Below are 19,813 nucleotides of genomic sequence, written 5' to 3' on the forward strand. Positions count from 1 at the left end.
CCATCCCTACTTTACAAACACTTGACCTTTGGATACCCTCTATATATGAATGACACCCCATAATGTTCATTCCTATTTTAGTAATTGTTCTTTCTTATCAGTCGTATGTGCTTTGATGAGGAAACGGTTACATATCAAGGGATTTTTATGGACTAAATCAACTTATGGACATCTGTATGAAAGGGAACCAGCATGTTGCCTGGGGATTGTCTGTGTAAGTCAATTAAACCTCCACTCAACTTCGTGTTCCAAAGAAAAATAATTTGGTCAAGTTGATCTTTTGTCATAATTAAAATTCTCTATCCTTGAAAACATCTTCGTAAATCATCTGTTATGTTTTCTCTGGTGGAATCAGAGTCTTTGTGCACTCGAGTCACAGAAAAGTACAGTACAGAAAAGGACCTTTGGCCCATCAAGTCTGTGCTGAATCATAGAATTGAATGCAATTTCATTGCTGTGGCCTTACTCAAAGATATCCTATCTTTGTGTGATTTTCTCAAACCAACAGGTAGTAAATAATATCACTACCAAAAGCTAATATATTTTACATTATGCAGCATTTAAAGAAATATAGTGATGACATTGATATGGAGACATTTTATCATTTGTCCAGATCCATTTATTTATCACATGCACATTAAAACACAGTGAAATGTATCAAATCATAAACACAAGAAATTCTGCAGATGCTGGAAAACCAGCACACACAAGATGCTGGAGGAACACAGCAAATCAGGCAGCACCTATGAAATAATAATGAATGGTTGAGACTGTTCAGGTTGAGACCCTTCGACTGGTCTGAAAACGAAGGGTGAAGACACCAGAATAAAAAGGTGGAGGGAATGGAAGAAGGGTAGCTTGAAGGTGATACATGAAGCCAGGTGGATAGGTGTATCCAGAGATACTGGCCACGTGACAGATGCACTGCCACCTGGCTGGTCGGGGGACACACCACATGCCAATCATCATTTGGTCCCTCCCAACTAATCAATGCACACCTAAATTATTGGTCACCTTAATTGGATTATCTCGCCCAGCCCCATGTTTTAAAAGGTGAAACTTGCCCTTGGCTCGTCCTCTCTTACAGACCACCACATTGGAGGTAAGTGCATTGATTTATGCTTGGGAAGGTCAATCGTTCCTGTGTATTGTAGTTGCTTGTGTTGACCCGACTTCCCCTTGTAAGTAAATTCCTTATTATTAAAACTGTGTGTGTCCAGGCCTCCACTGTTGAGACTCAAAGAACCAGTTATTTTCCATCACAACATTTGGCGCTGCAGAGCAGGATCTCATCGGTTTTGGCTGGACACAAGCACAGGGGAGAATGTTCTGGAATAAGGGGAAGAAAGCCAGAGCAGGCACCCAGGATAAGATCTCCGGGTGGGCTGATGAAAGGGAGGGATTTGAGAGTCTGGCCAGCATGCTGGCAGACCACGGAAAACCAGTGGACTGGTCTGAGCAGTTAGAGCCCCGTGGAGAGAAGCTGGGCCATCATGTGGTCTCCCTCCTGAAGGAATCAGGGTTCCCCAAAGCCAAGGGGAGTCAAAGGGGTGCCTTCTGGTTGTTTGCATCCCTGCTGAGACGCCAGGTTAGAATTACTGATCACCTGCAGCACTTGTGTGGTCAGAAGGACAGGGAAATTGAAGACCACAGTCAGCGTTGTTGCACACTGAAGGAAGCAGCACAGGCTGCCCAGGCCCGAGCCAATGACCTTGAAGTTCGGGGAACTGAACTTGCCTGTCGCCTCATAAAACTTCAGCAGGCCAGGGCAGACCGGTGGTCTGGCTGGCAGCCAGACCCAATAAAGATTCGAGCCTCAGTCCAGTGTGGCGACAAGCTGGACGCATGGCTGGGGGATGGGGACATCTGGCTGGATAGTGACGATGAGGGGGTGCCCGAGGAACCAAGGTCCCACAACCACCCTTCCCCCTTCTCATCCGAGCTCCAACATGCCCAACCCGTCACCACGCGGTCCCAGGTTCACCGCAGGGAGGAAGAGAACGAGGGGGAGACGGCCGGACCTTCCCCTAGTCACGAGACCACGGAGACCCGGGACTTCTCCCCCAAGGAGCTGACCCAGTTGGCGGATCGGTACCGTCACCGACCAGGCGAGCACCTGGCCGCCTGGCTGTGGGATGAGGGGGGGCCAAACCTCAGCCTCTCCCATCAAGAGGCAAGCGCCCTGGGAAGCCGCTCTGACCAGCAGAGCATAAACAATGCGTCGTGGGTGCCACAAGCAGAAATCCGCGACGGCACAACCCTGTGGGATCGGGTAGTGACTGCGGTACGAGCTTGCTATCCCACACTTCTGGAGTGGGATCTACACGGGCATCCGCAATGGGGTACGGTCAGTGAGGGCACCCAGGTTATCAGGGAATGGGCACTGGTCAACGGCAGCTATCAAGGTGCCTGCGACCGTAACTTCCTTGAAAACACACGAGTGACTGGTGCCCTAGCGGGATACTTGGTCACTACCGCACGCCCCGATCTGAAGTCAGTAATCCTGCCCCTCCTGGCACCAGCCAGCGGTAGGACCGTATGGGATGCCATCACCCTCCTGGAGGGATTAGAATATATGCAGAGGGGGGCACCTATGCAGGTCCGGAAGACCGAGACAAGGGCCCTAGACACGATCCCTCTCAGATACACACGCTAGCTGCTGTAAACGAACCTGCTGCGTGCAGGGGTGGATTGTAACCAGATAGATGGCATCCCCACCCCCAACCTATATGCCCTGTGGAAGGAGCATTGCAGGGGGAAGACTACTTACAAAAAGACCACCCACACCGAGCCACCCTCCGCGCATTCCCCGCCCGAAACTGTCTCGAAGGCCCTCGAAGCAGAACTCAGACAGCTCGTCAGGCAGGAAATGTCCCACCTCCACCAGCAAAGTGCCTCACCCCTGGCGTGGCAGCCCTCTTCCCCCCTCCCATAGGATGAAGGCCAGGGCCCCCGCGCATTTGCTCTCTCGCCCTTTCCTGCCCGGGAGACCTGAGGCCACATATACCCGTCACAGTACACTGGGGAAAGGGAAACACACAGAGGTGGATGGCGCCCAGCACACGATTATCCCAGGCAATCCTGCCTTATGGAGGGGAATGGACATGCAGATAGAGGGATTGGGGGGGGGGGGGGGCTCCCTGTTACCAGCTAGGGAGGTCACACTTCGCCTAGCCATAGGCAACCATTCCCCCAGATGTGTACAAGTCCTTATTGCCTCCTCCCCGGAATGTAAATGTATCCTCAGGATCAATGTTTTAAAGGGACAATCACTTGAAACAAACAGGGGCAAGTTCACCTTCGGCATCGCGCGAGCCACTATTGTCGCCGGGGCGGCTAAGTGGGAGCCAATTGTCATTCCCCCTCCCTCCAAGATCATCTGTAACAGTCAGTACAGAGTGCCGGGGGGGGGGGGGGGGGTGCCTAAAAATCGCAGACTCCATTCAAACCCTGTTACGGGAGGGAATTATTAGAACCGCTGCCTCGCCTTTCAATAGCCCCATTTGGTCCGTCCGAAAGAGGAACGGCTCCTGGCGGATGACCGTTGATTATAAGCAATTGAACAAGGCTGCACCCCCCCCCCCCCACCGCCGCTGTATCTGACATTGTCACCCTTATTGAAGACATCGCAGGTCATCCCCATAAACCCTGATACGCTGTTGTCGATTTAGCGAATGCATTTTTCTCGATTCCCCTGCACTCCGAAAGCCAAGAGCAGTTTGCCTTTACTTGGGATAGCAGACAATACACATTTAATCGCCTGCCCCAAGGCTACATTCACAGCCCCACTATCTGCCATGGCCTTGTCTCCCGTGATTTACACAACATCCAATTCCCACCGGAGATTTCGATTGCACTTTATATAGACAATATACTTCTCCAAGGCCCTTCTGAGACCATTGTGTCAAAGGCCCTTCACTTGCTAATCAAATCCCTCAGGGGATGGGGCTGGACCATTAATATGGAAAAAATACAGGGCCCCAGCCAAGGTGTCATTTTCCTTGGATTACAATGGAACTCCGGGCACAGAAGCATACCCGATGCCGCCAAAAATAAAATTTTAAATTTTGCCGTCCCCTTGAATAAAACTGACACACAGAGATTCGTGGGGCTCCTGGGCTATTGGCGACAGCATATACTCCACTTGACCATGCTTCTCCTGCCGCTCGAGAGGATCTCCAGGAAAAAATCCACATTTCTCTGGGGACCAGTGGAACAGGCTGCCTTCGAAACGGCGAAACTAGCGGTGGAACAAGCCATGCCACTTTCTTCCTGCCAGGCGGGTCTGCCTTTTGAGTTACAGGTCTCAGCGAGCGAGACGGTCGCCGAGTGGAGCCTCTGGCAGAAGACCCCAGGGCGTAGAGTCCCCCTCGGTTTCTGGACTAAGTCCCTACCTGAAGCGGCAGTGCGCTACAGCCCCTTCGAGCGCCAGCTACTAGCCTGCTACCTGACGCTCCTCGCCACAGAACACCAAACAGGCACCGACCCTGTCGTCCTTCGCCCCCATCTCCCCATAATGCGATGGGTCAAGTCCCCCGATTCTACCCACAAGGAGGGCCGTGCCCAGAGGTCCTCCATTGTCAAGTGGAAGTGGTACATTGCGGACCGGGCTCAGCCCGGTCCTGAAGGGGTCAGCCGCCTCCATGAACAAGTCATGGTTTTCCCCCAGTCCCAGGACCCTGCCCCGGACATCCTCGAGGTACAACCCTCCCCAGCATGTTGGGGTCAACCCTTCGATTCCCTCGACCCCGACAGCAAACTGCGCGCCTGGTTCACAGACGGCTCCAGCCGCTGGAAAGGGGGTAAACAATTTTGGAAAGCGGCAGCACTTCATCCCGCCGCGGGTAGAATTTTAACCACTGAGGGAGAGGGGGGTTCCAGTCAACTTGCCGAGCTGGCGGCAGAAGTCCTCACCCTCCAAAACACTACCGGACCAGTCCACATCTATACTGACTCCAGGGCAGTAGCTAACGGCATTGCAGTGTGGATGGCCCGGTGGCAAGACATGGGATGGGAAATACACGGATGTCCCCTCTGGGGACAGCACCACTGGCGTTTCATTTGGGACCAGGCTACCCACAGAAAAATTTCTGTCCACCATGTGGATGCCCATACCCGGAAAGATAATGAAAAGGCAACGTTTAACGCTGCTGTGGACCAGGCTGCCCAAATATCATCTGCCACCCCTGACACAGACCCCAGTGCACTGGCCGCGTGAGCACACCGCAAAGGTGGCCACTTAGGGGCCGATGGCACGCGGCGCTGGGCTGAACAATTCAGTGTCGCCTTGACACTCGATCAATGCAAAACCTCTGTAGATAACTGCCCCATCTGCCAGCTAGTCAAGCCACGGGACTGGCCGATAGGGCCACCGGGCCACATTCGTCACGGCACGGGAGCACGTCAGGTATGGCAAATCAACTATATCGGACCGCTCCCGCGACAGAATAAGAAGCAGTATGTCCTCACGATGGTGGACATACTCGGGTGTACTGGTGGTGGTGCCCTGTGAGAGGGCTGACCAGAACGGCACCATCAGAGGATTACAACACCTCTCCTCTCTCTATGGGGTCCCAAGGGAGGTACAATCCGATCAGGGCTCACACTTTGCTGGGACCAAAGCCCAGACCTGGGTGGCTGAGGCAGGGATCTTGTGGCTGTTCCATATACCCAACCACCCCCAGGCATCGGGCTTAATTGAAAGAATGAACAGTCTGCTCAAGGAAAAAATACACACTCTGACACCCTCTCGCACGCTGCAGGAGTGGCTAAGTGTCCTTCAGCAGGCCCTCGACCAGTTAAACACACGGCCCAATAGCCAAGGGGGATCCCCACTGGCCCGCCACCTGGCACAGTCCCCACCTCCCGACTGGGAATCCACCAAACCCCCCCCCCCCCCCCCCCCCGAGATCGAGGACTCGGGCAGAGTATGGATCAGACAGCCGCACAGCCTCCCCAGAAAGGGAGAAATTGTCGCGCGCGGTCCAGGGTACACCCGCTGGGTTGCTATTCCGGGTACACCTGATTTGTCCTGTATACATACCCAGCATTTAACCAGATGGGAATGAGTTTCCCCCTACACCTACCCCCACCCCTCCACCCGTCTCCCTCTACGGGACAATGGTGCGACGCCAGTCATCCCTCCTGGTCACTGCGATGCTCGGCTCCGTGACAGATGCCAACACCTTCCTCAAGGTCGCTTACGAGTTTGCCAGCAACACCAACAGATCGGACTGCTGGATCTGCTTGCGGGCCCCAGCACACGCTGATGATGCGCTGCCACTCACGCCGATCCCGCTGGATGACATCGAGATGAACTGTTTACACAGACTGTTTGCTCCTGCTGGTTTTGGTATATCTGTTTGGGGGGGGGCCCTGCTGGCAGTCCCCCACCACTCTCCTCCCCACTACACAACATCACTCACTTGGCCGCTCACATTCGGGACTCGGTGGCTAAAATTCAAAAATCAAGGGACCAGCTCCTCCAGCACAACACCTCATGGGGCAATTGGTGGCCGTTTGGGTCCCTAGGGGGGTGGTGGGCAACTGTCATTCACTGGTCCATCGCACTCATTCTTGTAATCATAGCCATTTCTATACTATGTTGCGCATGCCAGCTGATTAAGAGTGTCTCTGCAATTACTTAGCTGCTCAAAATTGGTTATTTCTGGTATATGCGATTTTGTTTCACCCTCTTATGTGTGTTGGCTATGTGGTGCGTCTTCCGAGGGGTGGAGTATATCCAGAGATACCGGCCAAGTGACAGATGCACTGCCACCTGGGGCCATACCACATGCCAATCAACATTTGGTCCCTCCCAACTAATCAATGCACACCTAAATTATTGGTCACCTTAATTGGATTAGCTCGCCCAGCCCCATGCTTTAAAAGGTGAGACTTGCCCTTGGCTCGTCCTCTCTTACAGACCACCACATTGGAGGTAAGTGCATTGATTTATGCTTGGGAAGGTCTATCGTTTGCCCTGGTGAGGGAGCTGCAGCTTTCTAAGGTCAAGGGGGATAGCTGTTGTAGTGCTTTTCCCTTGTTCTTTGTTTGTGTAACTGAACCCTGTCCCCACACCGCTTCCTGTGTATTGTAGTCGCTTGTGTTGACCTGACCTCCCCTTGTAAATAAATTCCTTATTATTAAAACTGTGAGTCCAGGCCTCTACTGTTGAGACTCAAAGAACCAGATATTTTCCATCACATCAGTAGGCTGGAGAGGAAGGAATCTGATAGGAGAGGAGAATGGACCATGGGAGAAGAGGAAGAAGTGGGGTATCTGGGGGAGCTGATGGACAGATGAGAGGAGGTAAGAAGCCAGAATTGGGAACAGAAGGAGAGGGAAGGGGGAGGATTTATTTTTTTAACTGGTAGGAGAAATAGACGTTCATGCCATCAGATTGGAGGCTACCCAGATGGAATATGAGGTGTTGCTCTTCCACTCTGAGAGTGGCTTTTGAGGTGAAGCAACACTTCACCTGCGAATCTGTTGGGAGTCATTTATTATATCTGGTGTTCCAAATGTGGCCCCCTCTACATTTGTGAGACCCACTGTAAAAATGCCTTAACAAGGATAGAATTGCTCTTATCCTTACCTAACAGCCCACGAGCATCCACATCCAACAAAACATTCTCCACAACTTCTGCCATTTCCAAAGGGATCCTCCCCTGCCTCACTGTCTGCTTTCCACAGTGATCTCTCCCTCCATCATTTCCTTGTCCATTTGTCTCTCCCTCCCAGCAACACCTCTTCCCTCATCTCCATTCAGGGCCCCAAATATTCCTTCTAGGTGAGGCAACACTTCACCTGCAAATCTGTTGGGGCTGTCTATTGTGTTTGGTACTCCCAATGTGGTTTCCTCTACATTGGTGAAACCCACTGTAAACTGGGGTACCACTTTGTAGAGCACCTCTGCTCCATCTGGCTAAAAAGGAATTTAACAATGGTCAAGTATTTTAATTCCAATTCCCATTCCTGTTCTGACATGTTAAACCACGGCTTCCTCCTGTGCCACGATGAGGCTCTCTCAGGGTGAAGGTGCAACTCCTTATGTTCCGTCTGGGAATCCTCCAACCTGATGGCATGAACATCGATTTCTCCTTCCAGTGAAAATAAAATGTTCCCTCCCCCTTCCTTCTCCTACTCTCCAATCTGGCATCTTTACCTCTTCTCACTGCCTATTACCTCTCTCTGTTACCCATGTCTTCCCTTTCTCCTATTGTTCACTCTCCTCTCCAGCCCTTTACCTTTCCTACCCAGCAGGATTCACCTATCACCTTCTAGCTATCCTTCTTCCTCTTCACCCCCCCCCCACCCCACCTTTTCATTCCAGCATCTTCCCCCTTCCTCTCCAGTCCTGAAGAAGCGTTTTGGCCTGAAACGTCAACTATTGATTAATTTCCATAGATGCTGCTTGACCTGCGGAAGTCCTCCAGTATTTTGGAAATGAAGTAAGTTTTTTGTGGTAACAACCAAAACAATTTAATATTGTACAAGTGTCGCAATGGATTGCAGCGGCAATACAGTGTGCCCACATCGTGTTTTATATACATTTTAAAAAGCTTATCATTGTGCAGGAGATTCGTATTCAGCTGAGGGCTAGGTCCGTGGTGATCCAGGTCTGTACAAGTAAACCAGGTACAACGTGGAAGGCTACCTCAAAAGCAAAGGAACAATTCCAGATGAGGTTGAAGGCGGAAGCAGATGTACATCAGCTCTGCCAGCATTTGCAGGCCATGACTTCCGACCAAAGTGAAACCTAACATCCAGAATAGCTGTGATGCATAACTCCCAGTTGAGCTCAACACCTTTTATGCATGCTTTGAAAGAGAGAATGAAACTTCAGCTATGAGGATCCCTGCAGCACCCAGTAACCCTGTGATCTCTGTCTCAGGCTGTGGACCCTCGCAAGGCGACAGGCTCCAATAAAGAAACACACACAAAATGCTGGAGGAACTTAGCAGGACCTGCTGAAGGGTTTCAGCCCAAAGCGTCGACTGTACTTTTTTCCATAGATGCTGCCTGGCCTGCTGAGTTCCTCCAGCATTTTGAGTGCGTTGCTCGGATTTCCAGTACCTGCAGATTTTCTCTTGTGTGTGGGTCCAATAAAGTATCTGGTAGGGCTCTGAAAACTTGTGCCAACCAAATGGTGGGGGGTGTTCAGACATTTGCAATCTCTCATTGCTACAGCTGGATGTTCACACCTGCTTCAAAAGGGCAACAAGTGCCCATGAAGAGCACTGTGAGCTGCCTTCCCGACTATCATCCAGCAGCACTCACATCTAGGGAGATGAAGTGCTTTGAGAGGTTGGTTATGGCTACCTCCTGTCTCATCAAGGACCTGGACCTACTGCAATTTGCCTATCACCTCAACAGCTCTACAATGGCTATAATCTCACTGGCTCTTCACACGGCCTTGGATCACCTGGACAAGTATCTATGTCAGGATGCTGTATATTGACTACAGCTCAGTGTTTAATACAATCATGCTTACAGTTCTTATTGAAAAGCTCCAGAACCTGGGCCCTTGTACCACCGTCTGCAACTGGATCTTCAACTTCTTAACTGGAAGGACCACAATCTGTGCCGGTAAAATAACTCCGAGCCCGCTGACAATCAACACTGACACCCCTCAGGGATGTGTACTTAGCCCCCTGCTCTGCTCTCTCTACACACATGACTGTGTGGCAAGGCACAGCTCAAATGTCATCTATAAATTTGCTGACGATATAACTACTGTTGGCAGAATATCAGATGGTGACAAGAGGGTGTACAGGAGCAAGGTTGATCAGCTGGTTGAGTGGTGTCACAGCAATAACCTCGCAGTCAACATAGTAAGACCATAGAGCTGATTGTTGATTTCAGAAAGGGTAAGACAAGGGAACACACACCAGTCCACATAGAGAGATCAGAGGTGGAAAGAGTGAGTAAGTTCAAGTTCCTGGGTGTCCGTATCTCTGAGGATCTATCCTGGAACCAATTTATCATGCAGCTACAAAGATGGCATGACAGCAGCTGTATTTCATTAGGAGTTTGAGGAGATCTGGTATTTCACCTAAATCACTGGCAAATTTCTACAGATGAACCGTGGAGAGCATTCTAACTGACTGCAACACTGTCTGGTATGGGGGGAAGGGGTGGCTACGGCACAGGATTGAAGCAAACTGCAGAGAGTTATAAACTTAGTCAACTCCATCATGGGCACCAGCCTCCATAGTATTCAAGACATCTTAAAGGTGTGATGCCTCCAAAAGGATGCATCCATCACTAAGAACCCCTGTCACCCAGGTAATGCCTTTTTCTCATTGCTACCATCAGGAAGGAGGTACAGAGGCCTGAAGGCGCACACTCAGCGATTCACGAACAGTTTCTTCCCCTCTGCCATCCAATTTCTGAATGGAAATTGAACCCATGAATACTACCTCATCACTTTTTAAATTCTATTTTTGCACTACTTATTTAACTATTTAATATATACATACTTACTGTAATTCATTTTTCTATTATTATTTATTGCATTGTACTCTGCTGCAAAAACAACAAATTTCATGACATATGGCAGTGGTATTAAACCTGAATCTGATTACTATAAGCAACTGGGAGAACACTCAGCTTTACTCCAAATAGTGTGGGTGTCCAGTGAAACAGATTGCTGGTTCCCAAAATACATGGTTCAAGGTACGACTGTAGTGTTTTGCAACTATAAGAATGGCTCAGTTTATTCAGGCAATTTAAAACAATCGTAATACTGTGTTAAAACAGTGTTCTGATTTTATCATAAAACAGATTACAATTCTGTATATTTTCAATGAACCTTACTTCCAAGGAAATTTATAGAGTATATCTGATTGGTTGGAGTTAACACTAACACTGGATTATGAAATCTATCCATAATAAGGAATTAGATTTATTACCATCAAGATTTCAGTTAAAGAAACCAGTCATGTATCTACATATCACATTTCATGATGCTATCTGATAGGACTCTCTGGCAAATAAAACTACTTTTCAAGTTTAGACACTTTGGAAACTGGAAAGTAAACACATTGAAAGTAAATAACTAAATACTTAACATGCTGTTTAAACATTTAAGTTCTGTTATTCTAAAATAACAAAACTCACATTTAGAATTGAATCTGAGGAGGATTATCTAACAAAATTTAAAAAGCCACTTTATTTGTTTTAAACTAAATAAATAAAGTGATGTGCCACCGAAAGATGTTAACTTATCAAACGCATCTCTAAAATAAGAAGTGAAAGCCAATGCCAAAATCTTTTTTTATGACCCTATTTATGCAAGACGCCACTTTCAAGGAATTATGGATCTGTATTGCCAGATTCCTTTGTTCCACAGCACTCCTCAGTCCCCTATTATTCACTGTGTAAGTCCTGCCCAAAGTGCAACACTTCACACTTGTCTGCATTATAGATTCCATCTGCCATTCTTCAGCCCATTTTCTAGCTGGTCCAGATTCTGCCGCAAGCTTTCATTGCCTTCCACTCTGTCCACAAGTTATGCTTTTACTTTTGCCTACTTGAAGTTATTCCCAGTGATAAAACATAGAACATTACAGCACAGTACAGACTTTTCAGCACATGATGCATTGACCTTGTAAAATACTCAAATCAATCGAACCTTTCCCTCTAATATATCCCTCCATTTTTCTATTATCCATGCGCCTACCTAAGAGTTTCTTAAATGCCTGCTAGTGTATCTCCTTCTCCCACCACCCCTAGCAGGGTGTTCCATGCACTCTCCACTCTGTGTAAGGAAATTACCTCTGACTTCGCCCCCATTCTTTCCTCCAATCACTTTAAAATTATGTCCCCTTGCGTTAGCCATTTCTGCCCTGGGAAAAACACTTCTAGGTCATTGTTTAATTGAACAGCCTGGTAGTAACTTTGAAGGGCAAACTGACATGGCACTGCAGTCTTATATGGGCCAAACCAGGCAGGGTTCCCTTCCTAAAATATGTGACTGAAGCTGTTAAGCATTAGTGATAATCCAAATAGTTTCAAAGTCACATTTACTGAATACCACTCATTCCAATTAAAAGAAACTTAAACTTCTGTAACTGCATGGTGGAATTAGGAGAGCGTTCTCTGGATCTTTACTCAATTAAGTAATTTACCTTCCACCTCATCCATATTTAACTTTGGCTGCCTCTTCCTACTTGTCCTTTGAATTAATTCTTCTTTCTTAAAAAGTTGTGCATCTTTGGAAGGTTTTCCATTCTCTCCTTTCACTTTCACCGAAGAGGGTCTTCCGTCATTCTGGTATTGTTAAAATTGATTTGTGTAAATGAGAGATATGATGTATCTGAAAATATCAGTAGCTTTATAAATATAACCTGAAGATGCAATCTAGTAAGGGACAACATAAATTAAAAATGGAGTAGAAAGCATAACTGAACCAAAAATATAATTTCAATAAAATAAAAATAAGAATTAACAATACTTCTGAAGATTAATTTTTAAAACATCAGCAGAAATTATTGATATCTATCAGGGTGAATGAAACCAAAGGAGATAATTTCCTTCATATTTCATCCATACCATGAATCTTGTTGTAGCTCACATTGGGCAGAAGCCCAAAGTCTTACACTGAACAGCTACTTCCCTTCGACTACTTGGCTCTTGAACCAAATGGTAAAATGCTAATCACTACAGTTTAGCAACACCAAGAACATTTTGACCACTTTGCACTAAAACGAACTTTGCTCTTTTTTCATCTTCTAATTGTGTTTATTCATGTAAAAATAGCATTGAATTATGTGATCCTTGTGAATGCTGCTTATCTTATGCTATACGCCTGTGATGCTGCTACAAGTTTTTCATTGCACCTATGCAAACATGAAAATAAACACTACTTTGATATTATTCTTTCCTAAACACTATTTTGTTTGAAAAATCAATAACATACACTTAATTGCATTCAAAAATAAGGTTTACCTTTTCAGCTTGACTTAGTGTGACGTTGTTGGAAGAGCTGACTTTCTCTCCTGTGTTCTTCTGCCTGTCTGTAGTTAAATGACAATTTGACTGGTTATCTTCTTTTCGATAAATTAACAGGCAAATAATGTTAGCAACATTATTCAATGTGCAACCAGATCTGTTTGCAGTGTCACAGATTGCATGGTTCCTGCAGAGAATGCAGATGTTTGGGAGTAAGTGCATGTTCCTGCTGGAAGCATTTGAAGAAGAAATTTGGATTGATGATAGAAGAAAGAATTTACCTGATTTCTTTTAAACCTACTTCAGGTAGATGATTATATTTGGAGACACAAAGGACTGCAGATGCTGGAATCGAAAGCATAAAGTGCTGAAGACTCTGAGTTCCTCCAGCCATTTTTTTTTTGCTTCCAATGATAATTCTTTCATGATGTTTGATAAGGTTAGGATTTTATTCCTTACAGCACGAGAGGGATATCTTAAAGATTTATGTAAAATCATGAGAGGCACAGATAGCACCTATGCCTTTTTTTCCCCAGGATTGGAAAATCAAGAACTAGAGGGCATAGTTTCAGGTGACAGGGAAGAGCTTTAATAGGAATGAGGAACTAATTTTCCATATTTTCCTCAGCATGTTCCACATGGTTGAAACAGGTACAATAACAGCTTGTAAAGAACAGTGGGTCAGGCACGTGGATTGGAAAGGTTTAGAAAGTTGTGGGCCAAATGCTGGCAAATGAGACCAGCTTGGATCGAGTATCAAACACTGAAGGAAGTATAATGTTGATCCCATATACATTCAATGGCCACTTTATTGAGTACCTTCTGTTCGTACCCTATCCACTTCAAAGTTCAATGTGTTGTGTGTTCAGAGATGCTTGTCTGCATACCATTGTTGTTATGCCTGCTTATCTGCCTTTCTGTCACCTTCCTGTCAACCTGAATCATTCTTGTCTGACCTCTCATTCACAAGACATTGTCACCCACAAAACGAACACTCACTGGATTTTTTGTTTTGTTTTTCACACCATTCACTGTAAACTCTAGAGACTGTTGTACATGAAAACCAAAGGAGATCAGCAATTTCTGAGATACACAAACCACCCCATCTGGCACCAACAATAATTCCACAATCAAAATCACTTAGATCACATTTCTTTTCCATTCTGATGTTTGGTCTGAACAACAACTGAACATCTGCACCTTTTTATGCATTGAATTGCTTCCACGTGATTGGCTGATTAAACAGGTGTGCAGATGTACCTAACAAAGTGGCCACTGAGTGTAGAGACCTGAGCAAAGAATGTTTTGCAACAATGGCAGTGGAATCATGGATACAGAGTCAGCCAATTGTGGGAAGCTTAACAGTCCTGTAGCAGCAAAGGAAATAAGCAAAGGGTGAGGAAAAGGGTTGGCACTTAGCATCAGAGCAGATTGACAAAGGATGACCTAAAAAGAACGGGACAGAGGTGGTTGCATTTCCAACATCTTCGGTTTTTAATATGCAAGTATGCTTTTGGTTATTGATAAAAACCATGCAATTATTTTACACTATCATTGTTAACTCTTTGCATTTCATTTCTTATCTTCTTGACAAAAGTGAGTCAAACAAGCAGTAAGTAAATAAAATTACTTGGCAAAATTATGTATCATGTAATTACTTTAAATTGTAATAGGCATATATTTTAAATAAATAACTGTTCAACAGGAACAACTTAAATTTTGTAGACTCTGCATACCTTTCCCCTTAATAGGATCTGCAACATCAAGAACAACACGGCGTCCATCCAGGTTAGAGATAGGAACTCCAAGATCTAACACTTCAGATTCTCCGTTCTACAGAATGAAAACATAGCACAATGCATGTCTCTCAGTAAAATCTATGAACAAAAGAAGAAAGCTCCTCAGGAATATAGAACACAAGATGGCAATCTAAGCCCATGTGCTCAGATGGCTATTATGTACTTTTTCCTGCTTTGTCTGTTTTACTATATTCTGGTTAAACTGCAGACCTTCCATTTGTAACTAGTAATTTTAAACATACTCAAAAGACTTGGATCCAATTACCACTGGAGACTGAAAGTGCCCGGATGTGGGAGTAAAGGTCATTATAAATTGTTGTAGTGGAAGCTAGCTTGGAAATGCTGTTTGGACAAAGTGTCTCTTCCTTCGGAAACATGAACTAGAGAAGTGAAGTAACAGCAAGTAAATCAATGCAAGTTGAATGGTGAAGCAAACTGTGATTGAAATTGCATCACTCCAATGGGGAAACTTTCACATGATTTATTACATTTACTGGAATGTGACACAAAGAAATGAGTTTAAACCCATTACTATAATATTGCACATGACGAGTTATTTATAACAACATGCTGTCACTTAGACAGTATTGTAATGGTGTAAGTAGGTGGTTATATTGCTTATTGCTCTTAGACAGCTTAACTAAAATTGCTCTAGTTAAATAATTTTGAGGGAGTTATCTTTTTGAGAATTGATTTAATTAAAGCATTATTTTTGCATTGTCATATTGAACATTTCCTGATAAATGAATCTGAAATATCCATGTCTATCACAAATTTTGAACATCTAGCTATGTTCAATTCATCATAAAGGCCAGGTCAGCAGTTTTAGTTGAAGAACTCAATAAATGCAAAAAAAATCTTAAGTGACTATTTCCTGCTGATCATGCATTGAGCTTTCAACATGCCTTCTAGGCAGAATATGTGATCCAAGACAAATGTATATACAAATGTCTGAAATTTATCACTATTTAGAAGTGTTGAATTAACTCGGGCACCTGCCGCCTATATTAAAGCCAAAAATTATATTTTTACAGCTGAACCATTATCTTACACCTTTTGTCTCCACAGATGCTGACTGCCCTTCTGAATTCTTCTACCATTCTGTTATTTGAAATTTTATGAATTACGGTCATTGTTCCCAAAGTATTCCCCACCGATAATTCTATTACCTGGTGAGTTTCATGTCATTTGAGTACAGGAATAGGGATATCATGTTAAAAATGTACAAGACACAGGACAGTCTACAATTGGAAGTACCATGTGCCGTTATGTTATCCAGCTAAAAGAAAGGACATCATTAAGTTGAAAAGGTTGCAGGAAAGATTGTTAAGTACAGTATGTTACAGGGACTGAAGAAATTGAGTTATAAAACTAGATAGTCTGGGCTGTTTTCCCTGGTGTGTACAAGTCAGAGGGGTGACCTTACAGAGGTGTGTAAAATCATGAGGGATATAGGCAAGGTGAATGGTCATTTTCCCAAGGTGGAGGAGTCTAAAACTACAGGGCATAGATTTTAAGGTGAAGGACAAGAATTAATGGGGGTCAGGTTTTCCTACACAGACTGTAGCATGTGGAATGAGGTGCCAGTGTAGGTGGTAGAGATAGAAAGGTTCAGAGGGATATGAGCCAAACACAGACAATTGGTACTAGCCAAGGTTAGCATGGAAGAGCTGGGTTGAAGGGTACATTTCTGCGGTGAATAATTTCATGGCTCCGAAGATAAAGTTGGAAATGATTAACAACTGCCAATACAATATTCATTATATTGTGCAGCACAGAAATAGCCCGAGATTCCATCTATAAGACCATAAGACATAACAGCAAAATTAGGTAATTTGGCCCATCATAGCTGATCCTTTTTTTCTCCTCCTCAGCCCCACTCCACAGCCTTCTCCCCATAACCCTTGATGCTGTGGCCAGTCAAGAACCTATCAATCTTTGCCTTAAATGCACCCAATGACCAATATCCACAGTTACCTATGGTAACATATTCCACAAATTCACCACCATCTGGCGAAAGAAATCTCTCTTCATCTCCATTTTAAATGGACGCCCCTCTATCCTGAGGCTATGCCCTTTTGTCCTAGACTCCACCACCATAGGAAACATTCTTTCTACATCTACTCTGACTAGGCCTTTCAACATTCGAAAAGTTTCAATGAGATCCCCCCCCCCACCCTACAATCCTTCTAAATTATAGCAAGTACAGGCCCAGAGCCATCAAACATTCCTCTTATCATAAACCTTTTATTCCTGGAATCATCCTTGTGAACATCCTCTGAACCCTCTCCAATGCCAGCACATCTTTTCTTAGATAAGGAGCCCAAAACTGTTCACAATACTTGAGGTGAGGCCTCACCAGTGCCTTATAAAGCCTTAGCATCACATTCCTGCTCTTGTCAGCCACGGTTGTACTATTTTGCCATTTTAGTTTTTCTTTCTTTTGGAATACACTATCCTGCACCCTCCTCATTTTTCCTTGAAACTCATGCCATTGCCACTCTGCCACCATCTCCTTCCAATTTACTTTGGCCAACTCCTCCCTCATTCCACTGTAATTTCCTTTACTCCATCTAAACTAATCCCATCTGCCCATCTTTGATCCAGATGCTTCTAAACCTTTCCTATCCATGTCAATGTATCTTTTAAGTGTTGTGAATGGACCTGACTCTCTGGGTGGAAAAGGTTGCCCCTCAGTTTCCTATTAAATCTCTCCCTTCTCACGTTAAACCGATGCTCTCTAGTTTTGGTTCCTCAACCCTGAGAAAGACAGTACACATTTCCCCTATTTTGCCCCTCATGATTTTATACACTTCTACAAGGTCAGCCCCTCAGTCTCCTACAGCTAAAAACCTAATCTGCCCAGCATCTCTCTATAACTCAGGCCCTCGAGTTATGGCAATAGTCTCATAAATCATCTTTACCTTCTTTACAGTTTAACAACATGTTTCCGATAGTAAGGTTACCAAATGTTCAAGTTCAAGTTTATTGTCATTCAACCATATACAGGTACACTGCCAAAAGAAACAATGTTCCTCTGGACCATGGTGAACTACAAAGTACCTCTAACTCACAAAAAACACATATAATAATACAGCAAATAAATTAATGAGTAATAAATAACATTTAGCAGGAGGACACACAACTGAACACAATATTCCAAATGAGAATTCATCAACATCTTGTACAACTACAACATGACATCCTGACAGATGAAAGCCATTTTATATAAATATAATTTACAAAGTATTTTGCCCTCAGGGAAACAATGGGATGCAACTACAGATTTTTTTTTCTTGTGGAGTCAAGGAGCACTGAAACAAACCCCAGGGCTCACCACTTTCACATAGCACTTCGTATCTTCTATTCCCCCTCCTCCAATCCATACCTATACATCCTTTCCACCACTCTTAGTCGGTACCTTCGAAGCCTACTGCTACACTTTAGCACAGGTCACAGATGTCTGTCTCCACTGATATAAGAGTGCTTAACTTCTTGGTGTGTTGCTTGTTAAAGAACTGGAGGAAAGGGGTTTCTTTATTATGTCTACATACTCACAATTCTGGCTACTAATTCACCGAGATTCAAGCCATACTTGGCCACCACAGGTCGAAGTACTTCAGTCACCGGTTTGGTAGGTTTGGCCTTTAAACCAACTGATCTATTTATAGGAACAAGGTCGAGTCTGAAAATAAAAGAAAGGGTATTGTCATATTTTAACCATCTGCTTTCAACCTCACTGCTTTTAAGTATGCAACTTCTAAGGATTTTCAGAATTACAGGCAGTCCCTGGGTTACGAACGAGTTCCATTCCTGAGTCTGTCTTCAAGTCAGATTTGTACGTAAGTCGGAGCAAGTACATCCGGTATTATTTAGCATCAGTCAAACGTTTGTCTTAGTATATAGTATATATTTTATCTTTCTATACATATAAAACACTTAAGAAACATATGTATTCCAATAATTAAACCACTGCGTTGCTTAGTAACAATTGTAGCTCTCATCGGGACAGGGCCTTTCACATGCTCCATTATTCTCACTTTATCCTTTAAAATTGTTCCAGTTGTTGACCGACTGTAGCCTAACGCTTTTCCAATGACGTTTCAGCTCTTTCCAAATGCTTTATTATTTCCACTTTATTTTTAATCACGATCACTTCCCATCAATGGAACAGAAACACTGTGTGGCGGGTCCCGAGCTCCGCCGGGTCCTAAGGACCACTGCACTGAATTCCCCGGGTCCTAAAGTCCACTGCACTGGAACAGGTTAAATGGGACAAGTGGGGGCTGTAATGGGTTTGGGTATTTGATCCTCCACAATATTCTGCGTGGGAATTTAAATTGGAGGTGGCAGTGTTTTTTTTACAAGGTCAAGTTGTGAGCTCAATGTCAACCTGGCACGGGAGCGGTCTGTCATTGGATCGAACTCAGGAAGCTCCGTTCTTGAGCCCGGTGCTGATCTCACTGCACCACCAGCCAACCGGAAAAGGGGGCCCAGGCGGGGTCAGGGTGAATCTTACTAAGAAAAATATAAGCCAAATATAAAGTTACACACTCAACACAGTGTCAATAGGAATGACTTAAAACAGCGGACAGTGTCACGATCCAACTTAAAATGGTATATAGCGTTCTCCTTCCTCGGTTCGTAAGTACGAGTTGTTCGTAAGTCGACGTTCGTAACTCGGGGACTACCTGTAGAAACTTTTGCTTTTCTTTACCGTAGTTATTTCATAACCTCTTTCAATTTTGCTCTAGTATTGATTGTGCACGTAAAGAGGTGTTATCTGCCCCATTTAACCTTTACCAATGCAATCCATTGCTACAGTGGAACAAATCAGAGTTTGGGGAACCTGGTGTGGTTTTCTGCTGCTGTAGCCCATCCTCTTCAAGGTTCGACCTGTTGTGCATTCAGAGATGCTCTTCTTCACACCACTGTTATATTGCATGCATATTGAAGGTATTTGCGTTACTGTCGCCTTCCTGTCAGCTTGAACCACTCTGGTCATTCTCCTCTGACCTCTCTCATTAACAAGGCATTTTCACCCACAGAGCTGCCAC

At 45.0% G+C, this 19,813-nt stretch overlaps 1 protein-coding gene across 2 annotated transcripts in view; it reads right to left on the bottom strand.

The window, feature by feature from the left end:
- rgs12b (regulator of G protein signaling 12b) overlaps nt 1-19,813 on the bottom strand; it is a 195,934-nt gene that overhangs the window by 24,769 nt on the left and 151,352 nt on the right. For both annotated transcript variants that reach the window (XM_059974132.1, XM_059974133.1), the window contains exons 13-16: nt 18,315-18,441; nt 14,694-14,790; nt 12,955-13,022; nt 12,135-12,276 (exon numbers count right to left, since the gene is read on the bottom strand). In XM_059974132.1, the coding sequence (XP_059830115.1) occupies nt 12,135-12,276; nt 12,955-13,022; nt 14,694-14,790; nt 18,315-18,441 (434 nt within the window). The remainder of the gene's footprint in view (nt 1-12,134; nt 12,277-12,954; nt 13,023-14,693; nt 14,791-18,314; nt 18,442-19,813) is intronic.

Source organism: Hypanus sabinus, chromosome 7, assembly GCF_030144855.1.
Source record: "Hypanus sabinus isolate sHypSab1 chromosome 7, sHypSab1.hap1, whole genome shotgun sequence".
Lineage (NCBI taxonomy): Eukaryota > Metazoa > Chordata > Chondrichthyes > Myliobatiformes > Dasyatidae > Hypanus > Hypanus sabinus.